The sequence below is a fragment of the Hemicordylus capensis genome, chromosome 1, assembly GCF_027244095.1.
Source record: "Hemicordylus capensis ecotype Gifberg chromosome 1, rHemCap1.1.pri, whole genome shotgun sequence".
Classification (NCBI taxonomy): domain Eukaryota; kingdom Metazoa; phylum Chordata; class Lepidosauria; order Squamata; family Cordylidae; genus Hemicordylus; species Hemicordylus capensis.
In genome coordinates, this window is record NC_069657.1 from 417,000,894 (window position 1) to 417,026,158 (window position 25,265).

The 25,265-nt window shown below is 41.5% G+C and overlaps 1 protein-coding gene across 1 annotated transcript in view; it reads left to right on the plus strand.

The window, feature by feature from the left end:
* The window catches only part of USH2A (usherin), a 784,926-nt gene that overhangs the window by 621,682 nt on the left and 137,979 nt on the right, over nt 1-25,265 (plus strand). Inside the window, exons 54-57 of the mRNA XM_053283338.1 lie at nt 1,330-1,528; nt 12,486-12,593; nt 14,832-15,015; nt 17,522-17,679. Coding sequence (XP_053139313.1) covers nt 1,330-1,528; nt 12,486-12,593; nt 14,832-15,015; nt 17,522-17,679 — 649 coding nt within the window. The remainder of the gene's footprint in view (nt 1-1,329; nt 1,529-12,485; nt 12,594-14,831; nt 15,016-17,521; nt 17,680-25,265) is intronic.

A 25,265-nucleotide genomic window follows, 5' to 3' on the forward strand; every position in this document is an offset into this window, starting at 1 on the left:
CAATAGAGTTGTGTGTCTTGGATTAAACCAATGCAGAAATTATTCCTGGGGTACAGAAACTGACTCTGGAGGTTGTCTCTGATTCATGTCTGCAAATATGTTCCCATGCACCAGGCCTGCTCAGCTTAGGCCCTCCAGCTGTTTTTGGACTACAAATCCCATAATCCCCTGCCACAGGGGCCAATAACTAGGGATTATGGGACTTGTAGACCTACATCTATGGGGGGGCGAAGTTGAGCAGCCCTGCCATGCACTGCTAGATACTTCACCATCACCACCAAGAAAGAAAGAAAGAAAGAAAGAAAGAAAGAAAGAAAGAAAGAAAGAAAGAAAGAAAGAAAGAAAGAAAGAAAGCTCTAGGAAATGACCCTTCCAGGTCCAGTTCAATGCCACCCCAAGCCTGGCCTGTCTCCAATGTTGGTACACTTAATTAATTAATAGCCCAGGTTTATGTGCCCTGATTACTCAACTCTGCTCAGGGGTGGCCCTTCCATGAGGCGAGGTGAGGTGGTCACCTCAGGCAACTGATTATTGGGGCATCAGCAAGGTAGCAAGATGCCCTTCTGTTCCCTCCTTTTAAAAGGGGGGAAGAAGTGTGCACTCAAGGGGGAGCAGCATTTGGCACCCCACTTCAGGTGCACAGAGGCCTTGAACCCCCACTGGGTCTGATTATCAAGTCCTTGGGAATCTTTCTGTGGAGTCCAAGTATCAAACTCTCATCAGGCTTAGAAATGGAGTGTGGCAGGGTCATCTCCGTGATACTTCCTGTCTACTGGCATCTTTGTTAATGCAGTAGCTAATAATAAGAGCATCCCTCTGCCAGCTGAGAAACTGTGTATGCCCCTGGAAGCTGAAGAAGGGGCAGCAATACTTTGTGATGGCACTCCTGACTAAGGGTAGTGTTAACAGTAGCTTCAGAGTTTATGCCAGTGTTTACTGGTGATAAAACCTTATGAAATCAGGCTGTTAAAATGCAAGGACACTGATGAACCATATGGAAGGGGGTTATCAAGCGTTCTCTGGCAAGACAACCTGCCATCCAGATTTTCCTTTCACCTGGTGCTATGCACTGAAGACAAAATGTTGTGAATCTGCTTTGATAAATTGGACACCTAGACTGATACGTAACATATTCAAGGTCAGGTGTTTTTTCTCCTGTGTGGGAGGGGGGAAATAAACCAAGGGGAGAAAAGTGACTAGTTCTACAGGGCCGTGGTAATTATATGCCAGAGCAAACAACAACATTTTAAACTAGAAGTGACATTCTCATTGATCAAGGTATCTCGTGTACTATTACAATAAATTGCTGTCTGATTCATGTGTGTTCAGGTAGTTGCAGTCACTGTCCAAGGAATCCCAGAGAGTGTTCAGGCACCAACAGTTACAGCACTGAGTGCAATGGCATTGCATTTGAGTTGGTTGGCACCAAAGAAGCCAAACGGCATCATCAGAGAATACCAGATCAGTCAAATTGGAAAAGGTCTTATACATGTGGATTCTGCAGGCAAGATGGAACACATGGTATCAGGTAAGGACGGAAAGTACTTCACAAGCAAAATGCCCTCATTTTACTTAGTAGATAGTCCTCCTGTGATGGTATTGTCAAAGTTTTAGTTTTAGGCATGCTTTCCCTGGAAGCCATTTCATTTGAAATCACGCCTGGACTACAACTTTTTATTGATGGATAGATTGCTTGATTCTCAGCCGATATAGCCTGTCTTCTGGTACAGATAATCAGGGCAGCTAACAAAACCACATCGTCAATAACTATAACTGTAAAATAGCAGTAAAAACAGCATCAATAAACTAATTAAATACAACAGTAAAATAACCCTTAACAGAATGTATTCAAAAGCAGCATACAGAAAACACCCACAGGAATAAGACAGGCAGCAGGAGAATGAGGTGATAGAATCCTCAGTTGCTAGAGAAGACTGTATTACTTAAATGTTCCTTCAAGGAAAAAAGGGGAGAGAAAACATGAATGCATCACGGAGTTCTTCTGTGCAGCCAGCTTGATGCATGCCATTGGAACTGGTGGTGGACAGCTTATTGAAAATGTCGTCTCTGTATGTGTATGTGTAGATATGTGTATGTGTAGATATAGAACTTATCCTCTCTAATAAAAGCCTTGGTGTCCGTCCGTGGACGGACACCAAGGCGTGCGTTCATGCCTCCCTGGGCTGTTCTGGGCATGAGCGAAGCGCATGCCCAGAACAGAGCAAGGGAGACACGACTGCCAGCACCTGGTGGCCATCTTGGGCGGCCAGAAGCGGTCACCCCAAAGAAGCCGGGAAGAGGCGGCGAGGGAAACGGCGGGGCCAGAAGCAGCCGCCGTGAAGACAGGAAAGAGGCGGCGGGGGAAATGGCGGGGCCAGAAGCGCCCGCCGCGAACACAGGAAAGAGGCAGTGGGGAAAGAGGCGGCGGGGGAAGCTGGCCGAGGTGGTGGCGGAGCTGCCGCCGAGGCCTGGCGTCGCCGCTAAAGGCGGGCGTGGGGGAAACTTTGGGGCCCTTGCCCGGCTGGGGAGACCGGCCGCGGCATGGGGAGACCGGCCGCGGCTGAGGGCGGCGGGAGGGGGAATGGTGGAGGGGGCCCGGAGCACTTACTAGCGCCCGTTATTTAACGGGCCTGAAAACACTAGTTTCTATATAAAATGCTTTAGAAAGGGGTGTAGCTGCCAATAGTATTTAGATTTTGATCATAATTCACAGCCTAGTGGAACATTAGGGCAGAGTAACTTTTAAGTTAACATGTTTTGGCATGTTAAACATAGTCTTATTACTATTTTTAATGGTTCTTACTGATTTTTAATTATCTTTGCTTTTAACTTTTATATGTTGTTTTGGAGTCCAATTTTGGCTAAAAGCTGGGTATACATTGAAATAAATAATAAACTTTGGTCCTGAACATGGGTGTAAACTTAAAGCTATGACCTTTGCCCCCAGAAGGTCTTATTAGAGGCTCAAGGAATCAAAATGGAGACCTCTACTTTCTCCTTACATCTCATTGACTTCACTTATGAATAGCTCAGCACAAGATCCCAGCCATCATGCCTGCCTTTAAGAGTACAGTGGTCGCTCGACTTACGAACTACTCGACATCCGAAGTTTTCGACTTACGAACGACAAAAATGACTGGAAGTCGTTGCCAGTTTAGATGCGGCTTCCTTGACTTACGAATTTTTAGATGCGTTTTCCTTGACTTACGAATGTTTCCAGACCTCTGTGGGTGCGCTTTTCGACTTACGAAAATTTCGACCTACGAACGTGCGTTCGGAACGGATTAACTTCGTAAGTCGAGGGACCACTGTATCTGACAATTTTAGCTATATTACTGATAGAGGTTTCTATATCTGTGGCTTTTCTAATGCTCTTACTGTACTGGGAAAATAGATACTAAGTCATAAATGTCTCATAGTTTTTCTATTCAAGAACTTTACATTCACCTCAATGAGTGATCTTTAACTGTATATTGAGTGTATATTAACTACATATTTATTGAGTTTTTTGCAGACAAAATCTTTTTTATTTGAGCCTGACTGGATTCTATGGTTATTGCAGAGTCTACTATGGAGGTGTCCAGCATCTCCTCTTGTATGGTTAAATTGGATCAATTTCAGTTGGTAGCTCCTAAGGATGTAGACAGGCTGCTTGGGGCAGTTTGCCTTATCTTGACCTTGCCCGTCATGGCTTATACGATCTAGCAGGGAGATTATTGGAGATGATCTTGTTATTATCCTTAGTGCCTCTCTGAAGGAGAGCAGGATGCCTCTTTTTCTTAAGAAAACCTACACTGGATCCCTCAGAGTTAGGCAATTATGGGCCTGTCTCCAACCTCCCATGGTTAAGCAAGGTGATTGATAGGATGGTGGCTTCTTAACTCCAGGCAGTCTTGGAAGAAGCAGATTATCTGGACCCATTTCAAACTGGTTCATGGATAGGCTATGGGGCTGAGATAGCCTTGGTCCAATTGGATGATCTCCAATTAATAATTAGATGATCTCCAATTAATAATTGATGGGCGGAGTGTGACTCTGTTGGTCCTTTTGGATCTCTCAGCAACTTTTGATACCATCAAGCATGCTATCCTTCTGGAGCACAGCACCTGAAGGGTCTGGGAGTGGGAGGCAATGCTTTCCGCTTCTACCTTTTGGGTAGATTCCAGGTGGTGTTGCTTTAAAATTGTTGCTCTTCAGAGCTACTGTATGGGGTCCCACAGGGCTCAATTTGGTCTCCAGTGCTTTTTTACATGAAACAGCTGGGACAGATCATCAGATGATTTGGAGCAGGGTGTTATCAGTATACTAATGACACCCGGATCTATTTCTCCATGTCAGCTTCATCAGGAAATGGTTTAACTTTCCTAAATGCCTGCCTGGAGTCAGTAATGGGCTGGATGAGGAGAACAAACTGAAGCTGAATCCAAACAAGAAGGAGGTAGCTACTGTGGGAGGTTGGCACTTAGGAAGTTGTTTAGATATGCCTTTTCTGGATGGGGTTACATTCCCCTGGATGGAGTTTCACTGCCTTGGATACAGCAGGTATGTAGTCTGGGAGGGCTTCTGGACCGAAACATCTCCCTGGTTTCTCAGGTTGCAGCAATGGCCAGGACTGTTTTTTATCAGCTTAGACTGATACATCAGCTTTGTCCATTTCTGGAGATAAATAACCTTAAAACAGTGATGCATATGCTAGTAACCTCCGGGCTTGACTACTGCAATGCACTCTGCATTAGGCCATCTTTGTATGTAGTCTGGAAACTGCAGTTGGTCCAGAATGCAGCAACCAGGGTGGTCTCTGGGGCTACCTGAAGAGACCACATTACTCCTATTCTAAAATAAATACTCTGGCTACGAATAAGTGTCTGGGCGAAACATAAAGTGCTGGTCATTACCTATAAAGCCCTGAATGGCTTGAGTCCAAAGTGTTTAAGAGAACGCCTTCTTTTCCATGAACGCCACTGCCTATTAAGATCTTCAAAGGAGGTCTGATTGTGATTGTCACAGCTCGCTTGGTGACAACCCAAAACTGGGCTTTTTCTAGGGTTGCCCCCAGGACTTTAGAACATGCTCACAAACAAAATTAGAGGCTTCCAATCTCTAGATTTTTTTAAAAAAATGTATATATCTGAAAGCATACCTGTTTAATCAAGTTTTTAGTCCACGAGTTTTAAAGTTATTATTATTTATATTTTATATAAATAAATTTGAATTGATTTAATGTTGTGAAATTGTAAACCACCCAGAGATTTGTATAAGGGGCAGTAATGGGCTAAATGAATAAATATTGTCTTTCATTGGGAAATTATCAATAATTTCCAATCTCCTTTTGCTCAAGATGAAACAAAATTTCTGGCATATATGGCTCCCAGCAACCATCAAGTACAGGTTCTCATATTACAGATACTGGATAATACTTGTCTTTCTTCCTAAATCACATCAGAGGGAGCTTTGTTCCGCGAGCTGACATTGAGTAAGGTTAAATGGCCATGCATTTAGGGCAGGGCCTTCTCTATTATTGCCCCCAGGCTCTGGGATGCTCTTCCAGTGAATGTATGCTCTTTGTGGCTGCTTTTAGATAACAACAAAAGGGCTTTTACCCCTTGGGGCTGCCAGGTTTCTTACCTCTCCTGTTAGTCTGTCTGTCTTTTTTATGGCTATTGCTTTTTGGTATTTTTACAGTCCTTATTGTTTTAACTGATATTTTTAATGTGATTTTTATGGAGTGTTATTGTATTTTAATTTTTGTAAATTGCCTTGGGCTGAGTTATATTAAAGGCAGTATAGAAATTGCACTATAAATAAATAAGTAAATTTCCCTTTTTTAAACGATAACAGTCATAATCTACTGATCTACTGGTACTGCAATGTCAAACATATTATCCAGTTACTTAAAATCAAGATGGTGTATCAGACCATATATCCATCTTATCCAGTGTTCTGTTCTCAGCAGTGTCTCACCAGGGCACTTTCCAGATTAGCCGCTCAACAGCAGCAAAATGCTTTCTGTCAGGCAATTCGTATTCAAAATGTTAACAGCAGGGGGAGCAGTCTCGTGAAAACTAACAACCTGAAAAAACAACAACTTCTTTACGCTGGATACACGATGTCACAGCACGATATCGCAGTGATTAAATTGGAAACAAAGCAGAGGAAAAGTGAACGGCACCCTGCTGTCAGCGTAGGGACTGCAGTGTCACAACACAGAAAGTGTGGAAGCACACTTCTAGGATCTGCCATGACCCCATTGCAGAGGGCAATCTGGAAAGCTGCTTACAGTCAAATCATGAAAGCATCAGCCCTCTGTATGTCATGCTTTCATGTCTAAAACTAGGATTTCCCTTTGTCTGAAGGTGGAACCCATAATTGGTAGGGCGGGGTGCGGGGTTGTAATGCCAAAGCCACCGCCAGGGAACATTTATTACTTTCCAAAGTTTTGGTTTTTAAAATTCCATACTTTCACATATATAATCTCAAATGTCGTGTGTGTGTGTGTGTGTGTGTGTGTGTGTGTGTGTGTGTGTGTGTGTATGCAACAAGTCTCCCTTGCTGGCTGAGCCGAGAGCTGCTATTCATCCCAAAGTGGAACTCCTAATTTAATGCTTTTGCAATGTGGGTAATTACTACGCTCTAAATTCATGATGTTCACTAAAACAACTGTACTTATTTCACATATCTCAAATGTTTGAACTACCCATCGTTTCAGGCCCCCGCGGACCTGTGTTTTGATTTTCTCATCTTCTTCAAAAACCTCTGCTGTTCCCAGAGCAACAGTTGAACGTTAATGAAGCTGTAGCATTAGCGTTCCCTGAGACTCTGAATCTGAGGGCCTTACAAATTGCAGATGAGGAGGCTTGCACCTTGCCACTGCACCATTGTCTCGCTGCTTATTTTTAATTACATCAAAGCTTTGGAAACATGATCCCATAAATGCTTTGTGGGAATAGCGGTGAATGTGCTCGTCATGTGAAATCCATAAATTGCTTATAATCCTCTCAAGATGTTAAAAAAAGCATTAAGTAATTGAAGACAGGAAGTCCTCAGTTAATTATTTAGAGGTGTTATCAATGCTTTAAGTAAACTGAAGCATTTTCTGCTATCGCACTGAGTTGAATGCCACTGGGATCGAGGGGCACCAGCCATCATCTTCTCATATTCTCTAATGCAAACAGCATATGGCAGCTTGTCAATAAAAGACCTTTTTATATCATTTATTAGTGAACACTTCCAGTACTCTGTACAGAACAATTTGGATGACAGTTATGGCATTGTTTCACTTTGTGTTACTACTCCTTTACAAATGGTCCTGCTAATGCAGTGGGGGATGGTGGGGGGAGACTAAAATAATTAGGGGACGTTGTAGTAAAAGAAAGCTAAGACTGCCCTCTTCAGCAGCAGAAACAAGAACAGGAATTGATTTTCATAAGTCTGGTTTTGCACCTTAGATGTCTCCAGAATAATGGAATTGGTGAAAAAGGGCTTGTGATTAATTTTATTGAATAAAAGAAAGCAATTCATTGATAAGCATTTTTTGCTGAGCAGATTATTTGTATTGTACAGAATATTTTGTGATGGAAATGGTTGGAGAATATCTCAAGTGTGTAAAATCCCATGGCTTCACCATGTCTCTCTGTTTCTCTGTGTAAAAAGAGGGTTTCTGAGTTACTTTAAGATTAGCATATTAATTGTGACATAAACTAGAGACCACTTGTTGGACACAACAAAATGGGTTCTGGCTCATGAAAGCTTTTGCCATGTTAACTATATACACTGTGCATATTTGTAGATATGTAGCTTGGGGCTGACATGACTAATCCACTTCATAATTGCAAATAGGTTCAGGTTTTCATCAGCTATAAAGAATAGGGATGTGCAAATCTGTCTGATATCAAACCAGTTCAATATCAAACTAGTTTGGTTCAAAGGCTCAACATCAAGCCAAACATCCCCTGATTCAGGGGGGTTGGTTTGACATTGAACCAAACCCCTCCGACCTGTTTGAGGGGGTTGCAGTTTTAAACTTATTCCCTCCAGGGTGCTTCTCTAAGGCAGTGGGGGGTCCCCGGAGGTTCCCCCCACCGGCTTCTGATATGCCTTCAGTTGCCCAGTTCGGGAGGCCTTCGGCCCTTTCTAGGATTTCCCTCCCTCGTGGCAGCAAATTTGTGACCCCCCTGAGCAGAACCCAGGGGGTGGAGTCGAGGGGGGCAAAACCAAACTGGCCTGGTCCAGTTCAAGTCCGGTTTGGACTCAAACCAAACCAGGCCAGCCGGTTTTGTGCACCTCCCTAGTAAAGAATACACTATAGCTCATTAATCAAACCTTGATTATCAAGCAACCTGCACCTATTCAACACTACCCTGAGAAAATAGCCGGTAAAATCTGGCAAAACCAACCATGTGCTTTAGATTGGGGCTAGACATTGACGGAGCCTGATAGCTTTAAAAGTGCTTGTATGAATTTTGACCCTGTACCTAGATCCTTCAGTTTTGTTTTCAGAATATTGCCTCTCAGACTTTTTGTGTTAAACTTCCCTGTGTTCACAAAGCAGTTTGGGAACTTGGCACAAGAGAGAACTTTTTTTAAAAAAAATTCTCCCTGTGTACAAACACTATTTTATCCCAATGCCTTATTTAAAAGTAGAGATATACCATATATATCTGAATCCAAGACTCAAATTTTTCCAAGTTCTTTGCTGTTAGAAGTTGGGGGGTTGTCTTAAATCCAGAGTCCTCTTCCTTTCAGGTAAATACAGATATAACCTGTATTTAACCTCCATTTTTTAGGGGGCTGCCTTAAATTCAGAGTCATCTTCTGTTTGAGTAAATACAGTAGTCCTAAAAAATGCTATTTGTGGGTTTATAAATATGGATTTTCTAAAAAATTCAAGATGACTTTTGGATTGATGACCTTGGAGGCACACATGTGGCAAACATTTTATCAGAACTGGTTATCCAAAAATACAAAATGCTTTATTCCTGTCACCTCCTTGCTAATTCCAGCTTACACGGGAATCATTCCGGAAGTATTCCTATGAAGACCAACTTAATGTTGGAAAATGATCTAAATTAAATAGCATAGTGGCTACCTTTATGAACTGAGAAGTCTCTGGGTTTTAATCCCATCTTCCATGGGCTCATGAACTTGCTTTAGGTGAGCTGCTGTCTCAAACTAAGTGCCCTAATTTGGCAATAATAATGCTCTCCCCTATAAAAGGCTTTTGTAAGTATTGGAGGGTAATATATGTAGAGAGCTTTGTACATACAGATATGTATTATTATTGTGTGGATAGAGGGTTGGATTATGACTGGAGAAACCCTGCTGAGCTGTGAACTTGTACCCATTTGTTGCCTCTGTCTAACCTGCTTCACATACTTGTTGTCGGGATAAAAGTACACGAGATAAAAGTACATGTGTGCCACCCTGATCTCTCTGAAGAAAAAAGGATTTTAAAAAACCTTAACAAAATGAATAGATGCATATCTTAACAAAATGAATAGATGCACTGGTTAGTGCTGTTTCACACTATGGAATTTAATGGCAAAATTGATGCCGTTGGCATATAATAAATACCAGTACGTGAACTACTTTGCATTATAACTAAATAGAATGCTAAACTTGCATTTATAACTAAATACAAAAATGAGTGTTATTTCGCCTCCAAATTTCAGCTACAGAAATTCCTCTTTTACTGGCTTCTGAGGAATTCTGAGGGAAGTAGAAAGACTTTCAATGAGAATTATGAAATTTCTCAGACTTGTTCCACACTTCTCAAGTTGCCATCAAATTCTGCCTTAAAAAGAATTAGAGTCAAATTCTAAAGCAGGTAGGGAATTTCAACAGGAGTTACAAGACTTTAAAGGTAAAAGGTAAAGTGTGCTGTCAAGTCGATTTCGACTCCTGGCACCCACAGAGCCCTGTGGTTTTCTTTGGTAGAATACAGGAGGGGTTTACCATTGCCTCCTCCCGCATAGTATGAGATGGTGCCTTTCAGCATCTTCCTATATTGCTGCTGCCCAATATAGGTGTTTCCCATAGTCTGGGAAACATACCAGCAGGGATTCAAACCGGCAACCTTCTGCTTCTTAGTCAAGCATTTCCCCAAGACTTTAGACAAAACTAAATAAATTTCTCAGGTGAAGTTCCCATACCCCAAATTACCTAGGGATAGTTTCAATGATAGTCTCTACACTCTGGCCAACATCACTCACACATGATTAGGATATGAGTGCACATGTTTTTCCCTGCAGCACGGTTCCTTAACTGTGTGTGAGTGGTTCATCTGAACTACCCTCTACATGTGCTCCAAATAATAGCAGATGGAACATGTGTAGAGGCCGGGCTGTTAGATGAATTGCAACTTCACAAAAGTAAGGAATGGTGTGCTGTGGGGGAACCGTGTACGCTCATGGCACACTCTCATCTGAACCATGTAATGTGGGAACAGGGTCAGTTGGAAAGTATTGTCTGAGCTGGCCTAGTGTTTTTACAGACGAACTTGCTGCATACGTGCAGCAAGTGCTGTCTGTTATAGCATCATGACTACAATGATGAATACAATGAATATTTATATACTGCTTTTCAACAAAAGTTCCCAAAGCAGTTTACATAGAAATGAATGAATGAATATGGCTCCCTGTCCCCAAAAGGCTCACAAACTTTAAAAAGTAACATAAGATAGACACCAGCAACAGCCACTGGAGGGATGCTGTGCTGTGGTTGGATAGGGCCAGTTGCTCTCCCCATGCTAAATAAAGAGAATCACCACTTTTGAAGGGTGCCTCTTAGCTCAGTTAGCAGGGGTTTCTGCTGCAGCTGCATAAACAAGAAGAAAGTTATTTTCTCCTCAGTGCCCTTAATACAATAAGAACTCTTTATTTTCTGTGCTGCAGCATGTTTACTCTCTGTAATATATATTTGTCAATTAATCTTGCTTTATTACAAACGTTTCCTTTAAAAGTGAGCATGACTCCCTAGTTTAGGGGGATTGAAGTATTCTGTTACCACATAAAAGTTCCCCATCATGAAATGTGGTTGACTATATGGCTTCCATCCTTCCTAGGATGGCTTCGTAGCCTGCAACTGCCATTTTAACGCCCTTGCCTTTATGCTGTGTATCCCTAAGATTTTTTCTTCTTCTCTTCCAGTTCATGATTAAGTTACCATCTGAGCTGTCTCTCTGACGCATCTCTTTATTTTTCAAAGCCTCATATCCTGTTCATTTTGAAGCAACTTGAGGCTTTGCTTGTGGTTCATTCATTGTTTTTCCTTTCCAAGGGGCCTGTTGTGTATTGCTACTCTATATGTATGACCATTTGGAAAAACAAAACAAAGCAAAGAAGCTGTCATCTGGCTGGTTTTAGACAAAGGATTCAACCTGAAGTTGTGTGGTTTTTTTAAATTCCTTGTCATAGAATTTCATTGTTTTTCTTAAAGTACTTACAATGCTAGTTTAATGAAAACATTTTGCAAAGGATAGGAAAGCAGAGATAAGAAAGAGCGGGACCCATCACTGACAAGGACAAGGAAGATTAGAAGAAAAATACAAAATGTGAACAGAAGTCTAGTAGCAGTTTCTATGCTCACACAAAAAGAATGTTGTTTTCCACTCCTTGATTCTGCTTTTCCAGACATATGTATTAGAAATAATGCATATTTACATATTTATAAACCCATTTTCAAAGGTGCTGCTGGGTCTTGAAATGTTTCGTAGTAGAGAAATACAGATAAATATAAAGATGGGAACATGGGAGGTAATTGTAAAATAGAGAAATAAATGAGAGAGGTCTTGTAAAACTGAATGTAACTGGGAAAAGAGGTTGTGTTTTGGAATAGATTCCAAGGCAGATTTTATCAGTATATATGGAAACAGCAGCTTTTGTTTAAAAGCCTTTTATTATTTATTTCTGTATTTTATCCTGCTTTCCCATCCTGTGATCCCAAAGTGAGTTACAATATTAGTAAAAAGTAATAAATATTCTAAAACTCCCACTGACATTTCTGATCAAGGATGACTCTCTGGTTGCAGATGAGAACAGCTCTTAGAGGGGAGGAGTCATGTAATAATTGGCCTCACCTAAACTGAAGGAGGGAATCTGGCTCTCTCACCTCTCCCTCTGTCATAGTCAGATAGAATGACTGCAGGTGTGTCTATCTGCACTCTTCAAAGTTACAGAGAGTTTGTGGCAAGTGCCATAAACGTGATTAGGGTTCTTCATGCTTCTGTGATTGGCAGGTTGGGGCATTTATCATGTTAGGCTTATCATCACCTGTCAGAGTAAGGGAGCACTTCAATTAGTCCAGTGCCAATTTCCTGTGCCCTCCCCCCATTTAACAGGTAATCAGTGCTGGTACTCTGTTTTGTGGTCCACATATATGGACATGTATGCCCTCTGAGACTGTGTTCTCACAGTCATTTCTGCTCCATGTAGAATTCCAGCCTTCAGAACATTTAAAGATTTCACTTTCATCCTAATTTGTATTTTTAGATCTTCAACCACACAGAAACTACAGTTTCATACTTGCTGCATGTACATTTGCTGGATGTGTTTCCAGTCAAGCAGGTTCAGGAAGAACACTGCAAGCCGCTCCTCAAGGTAAGAAGAAATGTATTAACTTTTATGGAGCTTGTAGTCTTGCACTGATAGGAAATGTAGTCCCTAATTGTCAATATTTTCTGTGTTAGTGTTTTCAGACTATATGCAGCCAATATGAGGCTACTACATTGTTTCACAAAGCAAAAAATAATAATGCCAAATATGCAGTTAAAACTGTTGGCCCTTCTGTGCATATATACACACTAATATAATTGATATGGTGTGCAAAAAAAGAAGAGTATTGTGTGAGGTCACTGGGGGTTGTAAAACATAAAAAACATCAGTCTCAGCCTACTCCAAAAAAATTAATAGAATAAATTAAGGAGGTGTCCAATGCCTAATATGAACTGTTGTAAACCTCCCAGAGATGTAAGTTTTGGATGGCATAAAAATGTTATATATAAATAAATAAATAAATAAATAATTTGTTTAAAATGAAAAATCAGTTTAAAAAAAATAAAATTGTGCTGACAAAGAGGAATAGCAGGACAATGGCTGGGATGTTGACCTTTGTGACGTATTTGCTTTGAGAGGCGTACTGGTTTATTGAATATTAGAACATCTTTTTAAAAATACTAAGGTGCCCTATGTAGTGCAATACTAAAGATTTTTTTGTGGCTGCCTCATATGATGTCCCAGCACCACATGGGAGTGGCTGGGACATCATGGGAGTGGCTAATTACATGAATCCTTCCCACCCAATCATTACCTCCAATTTCAGGTAGGTGACAGTTGCCTGGAAAGCACTCACAGGGTGGTGCTCTTTAAAAGTTACAGCAGCCCCACTGGAAGAAGCCACAGAAAAGTGGCTTTCATGCACTGCTGTCAGGTACAAAGGGCACCTAACTTTCAGGTAAAGAAGCTAAGAAATAGAGCTGTGGAGGAACAATAGTGACCAGAGAGGGCACAAAGGAACGTGTGGACTGTGCCGGCTCCTCGTACTATTTTCATTGACAAGACTGTATAAAAATAAGTTAGTGTAGACATATCTTAGAAAATGCCAAGTAATTTTCTCCTATAATTGATATCTGATTGGGTTGTTGTTGTTGATGTTGTTGCTGCTGTTTGTTAGCTTCTGCTATGTTAGTCATGACTAAGCAACATTGGAAATTAATGAGACAGCATAATCATGACTAACTTAACTCTCATTATTTTCACTATTTTGTCATGGCTAACTCAGACCAGACACTGCCCATTATTGTTGTTTTTCTTGGCATGTGTGGGCAGAAGCTGGTGCTGTTGCACTTTCAGAGTCCTTCCAGACAACCTATCTCCTGGTCCTAGAGAACGACAGCAGCAACAGCATACAAAGAGCATACAAGCATACTTTGTATGCTGTACATCTCTGTTTACACTTCCATTCCCCAGTCCTGTCAATTTTTGTACCACATAACAAATGTGAATGTTGATAAGGTTGCATAGGTGAGGGAGCACCAGGGACATAGCAAAGTTGGAGTGGGCCCTGGAACAGAAGATGGGCCCCTGCAAGTGTTCCCCCTAACCGGGATTCCCAGATGTTGTTGACTACAACTCCCAGCATTCCCAGCTGCAATGCCCTTTGGCTGGGGATTATGGGAGTTGTAGTCAACAACATCTGGGAATCCCTGTTAGAGGGAACACTGGCCCCTGGCCCCACTTCTTTTTCAGAAAGGCAGGAGTGGGAGAGCAAAAAGCAAACTGTCACCCAGCTGATGGGCCCCTCCTCTCTTAGGGGCCCAGGGACATTTGTCCCCACCCCCACTCCATTCAATTGTAGCTACACCCCTGGGAAGCACCTATGTAACTCCCTTCCCTGTGAGTTGAGATCAGGAAATGCGGCCTAATTTTCACAGAAATCGATATTGCAAATGATTGCAAAACTTCTGACACAGAATGGTTTGTTTTTAAAAGTTTGTTTTTACTATTGTTGTAAGTCATATTGCGGGGACTGTCAAAAAGCAGAGTATAAGCTATGCATAAATAATGTCTTGATGACAGTTTACCTTGATATAAACCTGCTGACTAATACTCTTCTATGTTGGCTCCTGTCAGCAGTGCAGTTCATTGTGACATGGCTTAACATCAGCGGATCCAAGACCTGCAGCCAACTCTTTGTGTTTCTTTGCTGTCTCAGTGGGCCCTTTGATCAAGCTGAAATTCATTTGGGCATTAATTCAGAGACTTCCATGCTAGAATGTTTATAAAATTAAACAAATGTACCAAGACTTTATTGGTACATTTACTGCTGATGTGTTACAGGGGTATGGTCCCAGCCTCGTCATATCATAGTTGGCTCTAGAGTGGTGGAATTGTATTGGGATGAACCAGAGAAGCCAAATGGAATTATTTCTCAATATCGATTGCTTCGTAATGGAGAAGAGATTTTCAAGGGTGGTAAAGAAAACCTGAATTTCACTGATTTGGGCCTGCAACCAAACACCAGGTAAATGTCAGAGTAGTTTGATAAGCTTAAGTATTCAGATGGACCCTGAGGACCAGGAACAAAATGGTACTGCACTTAAATCTAGCCTCAAGAGCTGAAGGCAAATAGACCTCTTCTTCACTATGCAATAGCCATGTCAGACATATCTGTGGTGTAGCAATGGGAAATCTGTTGTTCCTCCTACCAAGGCTTCAGCAGTCCATGAAGAGGTTGTCCAAGGGTGTAAGTTGCTCATGTATCCTGAGCAGGCTGGATACAGGTTTCTGCTTACAGGGGAAGAGGATGCAAAGGGTAAAGCCTTTGCTAGGGAGAGGCTATGCTAGGAAAACATCTCAAGTTGAGGGATCTTTGCTGATCTTTTGCTATCCTGCCACCTATATGGTTGCACAAGTGGTGGCTCTCTATGCATGGTCACGTAAGTAGGGGTGTGCAAATTGATTCGGGTACAAATTGATTTGTACCTGAATCTGGCTGATTTGGGTGATTTGGAGACAAAACAAATCATCCCTGTGGTCCATTGGCTGGATTTGGGTACAAATCGAATCACGCCTGATTCTATTCGAATTGATTCGAGATTTGGATCCCTCCTATTAATTCCCACAGATTCCCAGCTTTCATTTAAAAAGGGGGGGGGCGAGCTAAGCTCTAGCCTTTGTAGAAGTGGTGTCATGGAGCAAAATGTGTGGTCGCTATTTTTCAAGTGTTTGGATTCTTTGGTGTATAATAACTTTCCTCAATGAATCCCTATGAGGATTCATTACACACCTTCATCTCTTCTATTCATTTTGACTGTCTTTTTGACAGTGCCAACTGTCAACTGCCATGTGCCAACTACACCCCACTCCCACCAGCACGGCAGTGGGGTTCTACTCAGTTTATGTTCAAGTATTTTTTTTCCAAGTGTTTAGGCTCTTTGGTGTCTAATAACCTTTCCTCATAATGAATCCCTATGGGGATTCATTACACACCAAAGAGTCCAAACACCTTAAAAATTCCTAAAATATAAACTGAGTACCCAGTGGCCTGTGAGTTGCGGGGTAGTTGGAACATGGGAAGCCACTAATTCCCCACCCCCAGCTGCAAAGCAGTGGGGTCAAAATGAACAGAAGAAATGAAGGTATGTAATGAAGACACCAAAGAATCTAAACACTTCAAAAATACCTAAAAAATAAACTGAGTACCCCAGTGTGGGTGTGTGGGTGTGTAAGGGTGTGGCTGACACAAGGCAGTTGACAGTTGGCACTGTTCAATGATAGTCAAAATGAACAGAAGAAATGAAGGTGTGCAATAAATCCTCATAGGGATTCATTATGAGGAAAAGTTATTATACACCAAAAAATAATTGAAAAATGACTGCACATTTTGCTCCATAACTCCACTTCCATAAGAGCTAGAGCTTAGCTTTTTTTTTTTTAAATAATGAAAGCTGGGGATCCATGTTAGGGTTAGAATATGACAACTTCAAATCCCCATTGTTTCCTATGACAGAAATGTTCAAAATCAGTAAAAACTAAAAAAAATCATTAAATATCAAGCAAGTGTCCCACTGCCTTGAATTTGGGTGGTAAGTAGCACCCATGGGGACCTACCCACCACCCAAATTTGGTGCCCCTAGGACCTTGTTAAATGGTCCAAATTGGTCTGAATCTGAATCGAATCAAAGCAAATACAAATCAAATCTGGGGTGATTTGGAGGGGGTAGATTAGGGTACAAAACAAATCAGGGTGATTTGTTTTGGGCACAAATCAAATTAAAAAAATTGATTGGTGCACATCCCTACACGTAAGTCCATGACTCTTGGTGAGAGCCTTCACTCTGTCTTTTGATGCCCCCCCCCATTCCTATATGTGTCATGCAGGACTGTGCAGAGTTTTGCGGGGCAGGGGGACATCCTTCATAGCTCTTTATTTGCTCCTCATACATAAAAGCTGTATTGTGTCCATGAGTTCTTGTGCTTTCTTGGAAAATATAATTAAGCTTTTTAATATCCTAATCTGCACAAATCCAGTGAAATTTTTAAAGTGAAAATATAAAATGTCTTTCTTTCTTTGAAGATAGAAAGAATATTTTTTCCCTCTCATATAACACTAGAAACAGAGGTCATCCCATGAAACTGACTGCCAAGAAATTTAGGACCAACAAAAGGAAGTACTTTTTCACTCAATGTATAATTAACCTATGGAATTTTCTTCTACAAGATTTGGGGACAGCCAACAACCTGACTGGCTTTAAGAGGGGTTTAGATAAATTCATGAGGGACAGGTTTATCAGTGGCTACTAGTCTGAGGGCTATAAGCCACCTCCAGCCTCAGAGGCAAAATACCTCTAAATACCAGTTGCAGGGGAGTAACAGCAGGAGAGAGGACATGCCCTCACACCCTCAGTTTTTGCCTGTGGGCTTTTTAGAGACATTGGTGGGCCACTGCAAAACAGGATGCTGGACTGGATGGGCCCTGGGCATGATCCAGCAGTGCTATTCTTAAGTTCTTATGTTCTTTCTTTCAGATATGTTTACCAGTTAGAAGCCAGCACATGGGGTGGTAGCAATTCTAGTGACAAATACGTTATCCAAACTCCAGTAGCTACACCAGAGGAAATTCAAGCCCCATATAATGTCACAGTAATAGATGCATATTCCATATTTGTAGCTTGGGACATTCCTGGTAAGCATTTTTGGTGTATGTTTATAACACATATGGGAATATTATAATAAAAGATACTGCAGTTGTCTGTTTTGTCCTATTTGGTTTTGGTTATTTAGGTGGAGGAATTGGTCTCAGGGATTGACCTTACCACTAAGTAGGGTGATCCTCCCTGCCCCAGGCAGCAGCTGTTGGGGTATCATTAAAGCACAAAAAGTTATTTAGTTTGTTTATTATATAATTTTCCCTACAATGGGGACGTGCCATTTGGATTCTCTGCTTCATATACTAAAATTCAGCCTGGCCTTCCAGTGCTCTTAAATTGTTTTAAAGGGTCTTTGATGTTTGTGAACCGCCCTGAGCTATTTTGTAAGGGCGGTCTAAAAATCAATCAAACAAACAAACAAACAAACAAATAAAATGTTTAGACCTGTCTAAGGTTGATTTTTAAATAATTATTGAAATAATTAATAGATGGTGTTCTGATCAGATTAAAAAGTTACAACTTATTCCAAACTGTAGAATTTAATTTAATGCCAGTCAGAGAAGTGTACCTGCAACCTTCCATACCCTATCTCCAATTTATTACAATTTGCTGTGGTTTTGAGAAATGGGATGTTAGTCAGTTGTAGCCAGAGCCTTTAAAATAGGGGAAAGAGTCTCTTTGTTTTCTCTTCTTTGCTAGCTTCTTGACAAATTCAGCTAGTTTTGAAGCTCTCCATTCTCCCCAACAGCACTGAGAAACCCAGCCAACCTTTGATGGGTCTTCATCAGCAAGTATGGTGATAACTTGCAGGTGGTTGCCCTGATTTTTCCAGGCATTTCCATGCATTTATTTCCTGCATGATACATTTCCTCTGTATCAGCTAAATCTGTCCCATATCGGTTGCATAATGGCTGAACCTCCCATGTTCAGGTTCTGACGTGGTAATCAAATTAATAGTCCATAATGCCGTGAAATATGAACAATTGTGTATGTGGAGTAGATTGCAAACTTTTCACTACTGAAAGGATGTATTTCAGACAGAAATGCTTATTAGGTCAGTATCTAAAATTGCTATTAATTTAATTTAATGGACATTGGTTTATTGCTCATTACCTGGTTTATTTTTTAAATCTAGATATTTGTTACATACTTAGATTCTTCAAAGTGAGATAAAATATACAAATGAATAGATGTGTGTGGTTGTAACAGTAATTTCCCCTAATTATTTGTATGTTCACACTTTACAGAAGAGCCACTGGGTGGCAAAAGGCTATAAAGACATTCAGTATAAACTTACCTGGTAAACATTGCATTCATGCCTGGAATAGTAAGTCTTCTAGTGATGCCCATTGAACCAATGGTTAATAGATCTATAATATCCTGAGCTGTCAATCTTTTAGTTTTCAGAAGCACAAAATCCATTATAGAAATGCTATAATATATGAAAAAGATTAAAATCTTAAATTAAACTTTTCCCCCTCTACTGCCTAGAAGGATTTAGAACCCAGAAAGAAGGCAGGTGAATTGGACTTATAATCTACAGTTGATTTCATTGGAAAGTGTCTCAAACTGTCTCAGTTTTGATAATAAGTTTCACTGAAAGCTTTGAATATTCACTATTACATAAATACATTTTTGTGACCTTCTCCAACCTGCTCCTGTACAGAATTAGACATGGCTAAGCCCATTTACCCTGTGCCTAACTCTGCACAGGATCAGGCAGTTAGTGACATGATCCTGTTAAAAACAGTATCAGGCTGCTTTTAAGAGAAACAATTAAAAAGTCCACAAAAGAAAACAACAAAATGCTTATTTTTAAACAATCAGAAAACAAATCTTCCATTTTTCTCCAGTCTGCTTGAAATAAAACTTAAATATATATATTTTTAAAAATAGATTAAAAAAATAAAGATTAACAATTAATTACAATGTTACTTGTTAATTGTATATTATTATAGAGGAAATATATTTGTAAAACTTTATTTCGGTCGTAGACCAGCAATACAAGAATATTAAAATAATAATGATAATAACAATAAGAAGATGATAATATAAAATCAGACTACATTTATACGCATTTGGCATATTATATAACAATATTTGGCCACGATATGAATAACATCCGGATTAGGATTAGTGAGCAAATAGTTTAAATAGAAATCCTCTCCACGACCCGGAAAATTTATCAAAAGTGGGGCAATTTGTTGGCGTCTTATGTCTCTGTAATATTCACAATGCAGTAAAACATGAGCAGTTGTTTCTGGAAATATAAATGAGAGGGAAGGTTTATCTTGGAGTACCAGATGCTAAGGATAAACGATAAGAGATGGCCATCAGCATTAGACCTCTTGTCAGGCTATCATTGGACTCCAAAGGAATCTGGCTTGCCAATGGCAATTTTTGGACCTTGGCTTTATCCAGCAAGACCATTCTTGTTGGATATGGCATTCCAAGGCACATACTGTACTTGCATATAGCTGAAACTTTTGAAAAATGGACTTGTACATCCTTTTTGTGGGCGATGCATGCTATGGACCCACACTGGGACCACATGCATTTCCCTGTGTGGGAGATCTTCAGACATTATTTAGTGATGCACACAAATACTGGAAACATGGTTCTCTCACACACCCTGTATTTGCATCATTAGCATATAAGCCCCATCCAGAAAATCAATTGTAGGTTTCTATAGATTTCATGTACCCATATACATGTTTTTGTGTGAATGATTGTACATGCATTCATTTTAAAACTGAACCTGAATACAGATCCTCAAATGCAGGATGCAGATAGGAAATGTACTACTTTATCTGCATTGAATATAATGTGAAAAACTGTACATGTGTACAACTGTACATGTGTAGAGATCTCTGTATGTATACAATGTATACAGATTGTACATGCATTGAACAGAATGTGTGAATAGGGTTATGAACAGTTCATGTGCAGTTTATATTCTCTCCATGTACTCCCAGTAACATTGTGTCATGAATTATTTTAACTTCTAACATGTTTAGAATTTAAATTTGAAATGGAACATATTTCTGTACTTTTTAGTATCTTGTTCTTATAAAATAATGTAATACCCAGTCTGCTGAGCATAAAAAAAGGTAATATGACATTGTCGAGAGAGCTATCAAAAAGTCAGTAGTGTCATGACATGAGGTCATATTACATCTATATGTGGATCATGCTGCTCAACCAGTGTGGAAGGCGGAACAAAATCAGAAGATTTTTGATACAAGAGGAATTTTTTTAAAAACAAACCCAAAAAACAGATGCACAAGTGTCTTCAAAAAGCTGTAATATGTGAAATTTGAAATTCTACAACTTCCCTGCAGGTAGATGCATGAGTTCAACACTCATCCAAACTCCATGTACCACTTCTTGTTATGCAGGTTTCCATTTTATTACATGTCAAATAACAATATAGAGCAGAAGCATTTTCCAACCAGTTGCAGGGGAGTAACAGCAGGAGAGAAGGCATGCCTTCAATTCCTGCTTTTAGGCTTCCAGTGGCATCTGGTGGGCCACTGTGTGAAACAGGATGCTGGACTTGATGGGCCTTGGGCCTGATCCAGCAGGGCTGTTCTCAAGTTCTTATGTTCTTAAGCATGCATTTCTGTACCTGCGTTTTTCCATCACTGGCCGAGGTGGTGGTTGGAACTACAGTGCGGATGTGGATACAGAAAGAAGGCTTACATGTCCCACAACATAACACAGGTATTGCAGAAGCACCCACACTGTTGCAGGGTTCTAACCTACTGACGACAGTGCTGTGTCAGCGGCAGAACTGGAACTACCATTATTCCCATTGGAAGTAGCATGTGGCATGTGATTGAGCAGGAAGTCTGTAGTTCTGGTACTTCCCTCTTGCACAGCATGGTCGCCTTGTATTAGAGCCCTGCCACGGTCCGGACGTTTCTTGCACTGCGGGACATGTAAGCCAATGTATCGTTAAACCAACCTGCTGCTTCTTCCATGTCCAAAAACTCTGAATGAGAATGAAGTATTATGAACAGCTTACTTGCTTCTATTTCCCAACTCCCATTTCCCCAAGATGATCTTGTGAACCTGCTTTTGAGGGTAAGGGAAGGGAGATGTTAGTTGGAGGAGGGCTCAGTGTCTGCAGAAGGGAATGGTGAAAGGCTAACTATGGAGAAGGAGGTGCTAAAGTAACTGGAGAAATAGGGTGTGATGGTAGTTTTGTAAAGGGATTGTGGTTGACAGAATGTTGCAGTGTGGTAGAGGGAGAAATTTTGTTTCTTAGAAATGCTGCCATAATTAAGCAGTCTTATGAGTGCCTTTACAGAAGTGAAGATGACGCCTCTGTGTCCTGGCTCAGAGTGGCTTTCAGAGGCTAAAAATTGCAGGGGAGCGTCAAGCCATAAAAATAAGGCTTGAGAGAAATGGATCAGAGAGTGCAATTGGGAAATGTTGTGAAGGGACAGACAATGTTGCTACAGTTTCCTACCTGCCAAATAACTCCATGTATCCCCCAGGAAATGCTCCTGGCAGGTTTGTTCTATTTTTTAGTTTAGTTTTATTTTCCTTTAGAGTTTACTTTTTTTCATGAATGATTCTTCAGTTATGCATTCAATGTATCATTGTGAAATACTGCATTTCTCCCTTTTACATTCAAAGGTCAACCTTTATAATAAGGGTTGGCAGTGATTCTCCCATTGAGACAGTCATTTTAATTGATATTGTCTCCAGGAATAAAATTGCTTTTTATTAATCAAGTTTTGATGAGAGGCTAGTTGGCCACAGTATCTTCCTGCCTATGGAAAGAGGCTACGTTTTGGCATTCGATCCCCTTGTCTTCTATAATAAATTTGGATCACATAATCACCCACAGGATTAATTATGGGCTACCTATCCATGGAGTCTCCTTTTATTTTAATTATGATGTTTCAACAGCAGTGATCTCTTCAAATTCCATAACTTTATAGATGTAATAATTCAAAACTCCTGTCTTAGCTAAATGGCAAGATGTCCAAGCAGTGGTTAAAATGATGAATTAAGAAAAAATATGCTTGACATACCACACTTGCTATGGAAAATAAGGCTTTAATTTATGAAAGAGAAAGAGACGGTGAACTTGTGCACAGCCCTTTTGCCAATATGGTGCAGGGAAATCACATACGTATGTGTGTAAAAATCAGTTCCCAGCATTCTGTCACACTCTCATGTGACCAAGCAATAGAATCTAAGATAGGGTGGATGGCAGTAAACTGCATCCCAGTTATGTCTCCAAGTGCACCCTTTTGGTTTTTCTCATATGAGTAAAATGGTTACGATTCACTTCTGTAAGAATGAGTAAAGTCCTTCTCTCAGGACACAAAACTTGCCCTTCACCCTGATGCTCATTGGCTCAGCTTTAATTGACAGGGAAGTGTAATGTGCTCTGTGCAGGACACATACACTGCAAACCCCAGGGAATTTTGTTATATGTAAGCCCTCTTCCTACACACACCCTGCCTGACAAAATGATGGGCATTTTGCAAGAATATCTGTGAATCTGTGTGTGCAAAACTTGGTTGCAAATATACTTATAAGGTAGGCACAGAGGCTCAATTAAGCTCTGTTCATTGTTCCTTTCCCTATGTATGTGTGCAACACAGGTGGAGCAGGTAGCCATTAGAAGGAATATATATGTTGCCTTTACCCCCATCCAGCCCTTACTCTCTACCCAATCCAAGTTGTGTATGCATTGGACTGAGATGATAGGATATGAGAGGAACACACAGGCCACACACCCCAGACTCCAGTGAAGACAGGCAGGACATGCTTAGCTGGAGTAAAATATGGTCACTTTATTAATGTACAGCAGAATAAGACTTGCAATGAGGTGCCACCCCCCCCCCTGAGTGGGGGCCATTCCCAATCCTCTGGGCTGCAAAAAACAAAACAAAACCTTGATGTTCTGTTCCTTGGCTCCCCCTTACCCCAAATGACCCTCCGGCTGAACACCATTAATCAATCAACCTACCCAACACCTGCACTCTCCTGCCACAAAAGTGGGGCCTGTTGTGCTCCTGTTAAAGCACAGTGGGGGGCCTGGCCCCTCCAAGACAGCTGTAGAAGCAGGTTGAACCCAACTGCTAGGATACGGGATCACCCTTCTGCTCAAGGGTACAGGATCACCCTTCTGCCCAAGGACCGCTCTACCAATCTCCCTGTTCACTTTCTTGCGTGCCTATTTATGTGCCTGTTAAAGCACAGTGGGGGGCCCTGGCCCCTCCAAGACAGCGGTGGAAGCAGGTTGGACCAAACCAACAACAAGTCCGGCCACTGCGTAGCCAAGCCACACAAATCTTTGATTGCCTATAGTATCAAGGCCTTGCCCTGCAGCAAACCAATGTCATTGCCCCCCAGGTGAATGACTAGCACGTGTGGCCCACATGTGATGGTATACTCATCCAGCAGTGGTAGGAAAAGGTTCCACAGCATTCCTTGACACCCCAGCGAGTCAATCCCCATATCCCCAGCAAAGCCCAACTGGGTATCCACGTTGGTCTGCCAAGCTCTCCAACTGGCCCAAAATACATAGCTGTGACCGTAGATGAGTACAAGAAGAGGGGAAGGAAGCCGATGACTGGGGGAAAAAGTGGGTTAGCACCTCCATTTGGGAAGCCCCCCCCCACTTTACTGCTGCAATGGGTTATGTAGCAGCAGCAAGCGGATGGACACTATGGAATACAACCCTCAGACAGCCCTGCTGCTGCTGCTGCTGAAAAAGCAGCCCCAATTCTGAAGGAGTGAGTGCCATATTCCGATGGGTTAAGGCCCACCCTCCGCAATGCTTCCTTCACCATGGACCAAAACTGAAAATGGGTAAGGGGGGATGTGTCCTCATGGCAAAATAGTAAGCTCTCCTCGTACTTTCAGGTAGTGAGCAATGCCTGCATTGGGCACAAGCCTGTGGTGGACCACTTTGCAAGGGTGATCGTGGCGCTCCTGCCTCGTTGGTCAGTTTCTGCTTTCTGCAAGTGCAGCTCTACCCTGTCCCCGTCTAGGTGCATGTCCTTGCGTCGCAGGACCCGTGCAGTCATGTCAAACTTGGAAGCGGTGACCAGCTCGCTGATCCACAAAGCCTGAAGAAGGCCACCAGGGTGGAGGCCTTAAGCAGCTGGACTTCAAAGTTGGAAATATAGATGCCATTAAAGTGGGTCCGGACATGGGAGGGACATCCGTAGCCTGCCACCAATGGACCTAGATGCCAAGCCCCATCTGCCCAGGTGGATGCAATAACATAGTATGTGGTCCACCGGGAGAGGCCATAAATCACCCAATCCAGATGCCGCCCTGAACATGCAAAACTCATGTACTGCCATAGAGTACCACTCTCTTGTGCTAGAGACTAAGGATAAGTGAATGGCCTCCTCGACCTTTAGCCTCCAAGGTTCCATAGGTGGGCTTGAAAGACTTCGGGGAGTTCCCTGGCTGTTGGTGCAAGGGTCCGAAAACACTCCTCCTGCATCTGAGAAAGCGCATCCACAATGCCGTTATCCAACCCAGATACATGCCATGCACCAAACTGAATGTTGTGCCACAAACATTGTGGCATGAAACACTGCACTAGGTGCATCACCCAGGGACTCCTGGAAGTCTCAGAGTT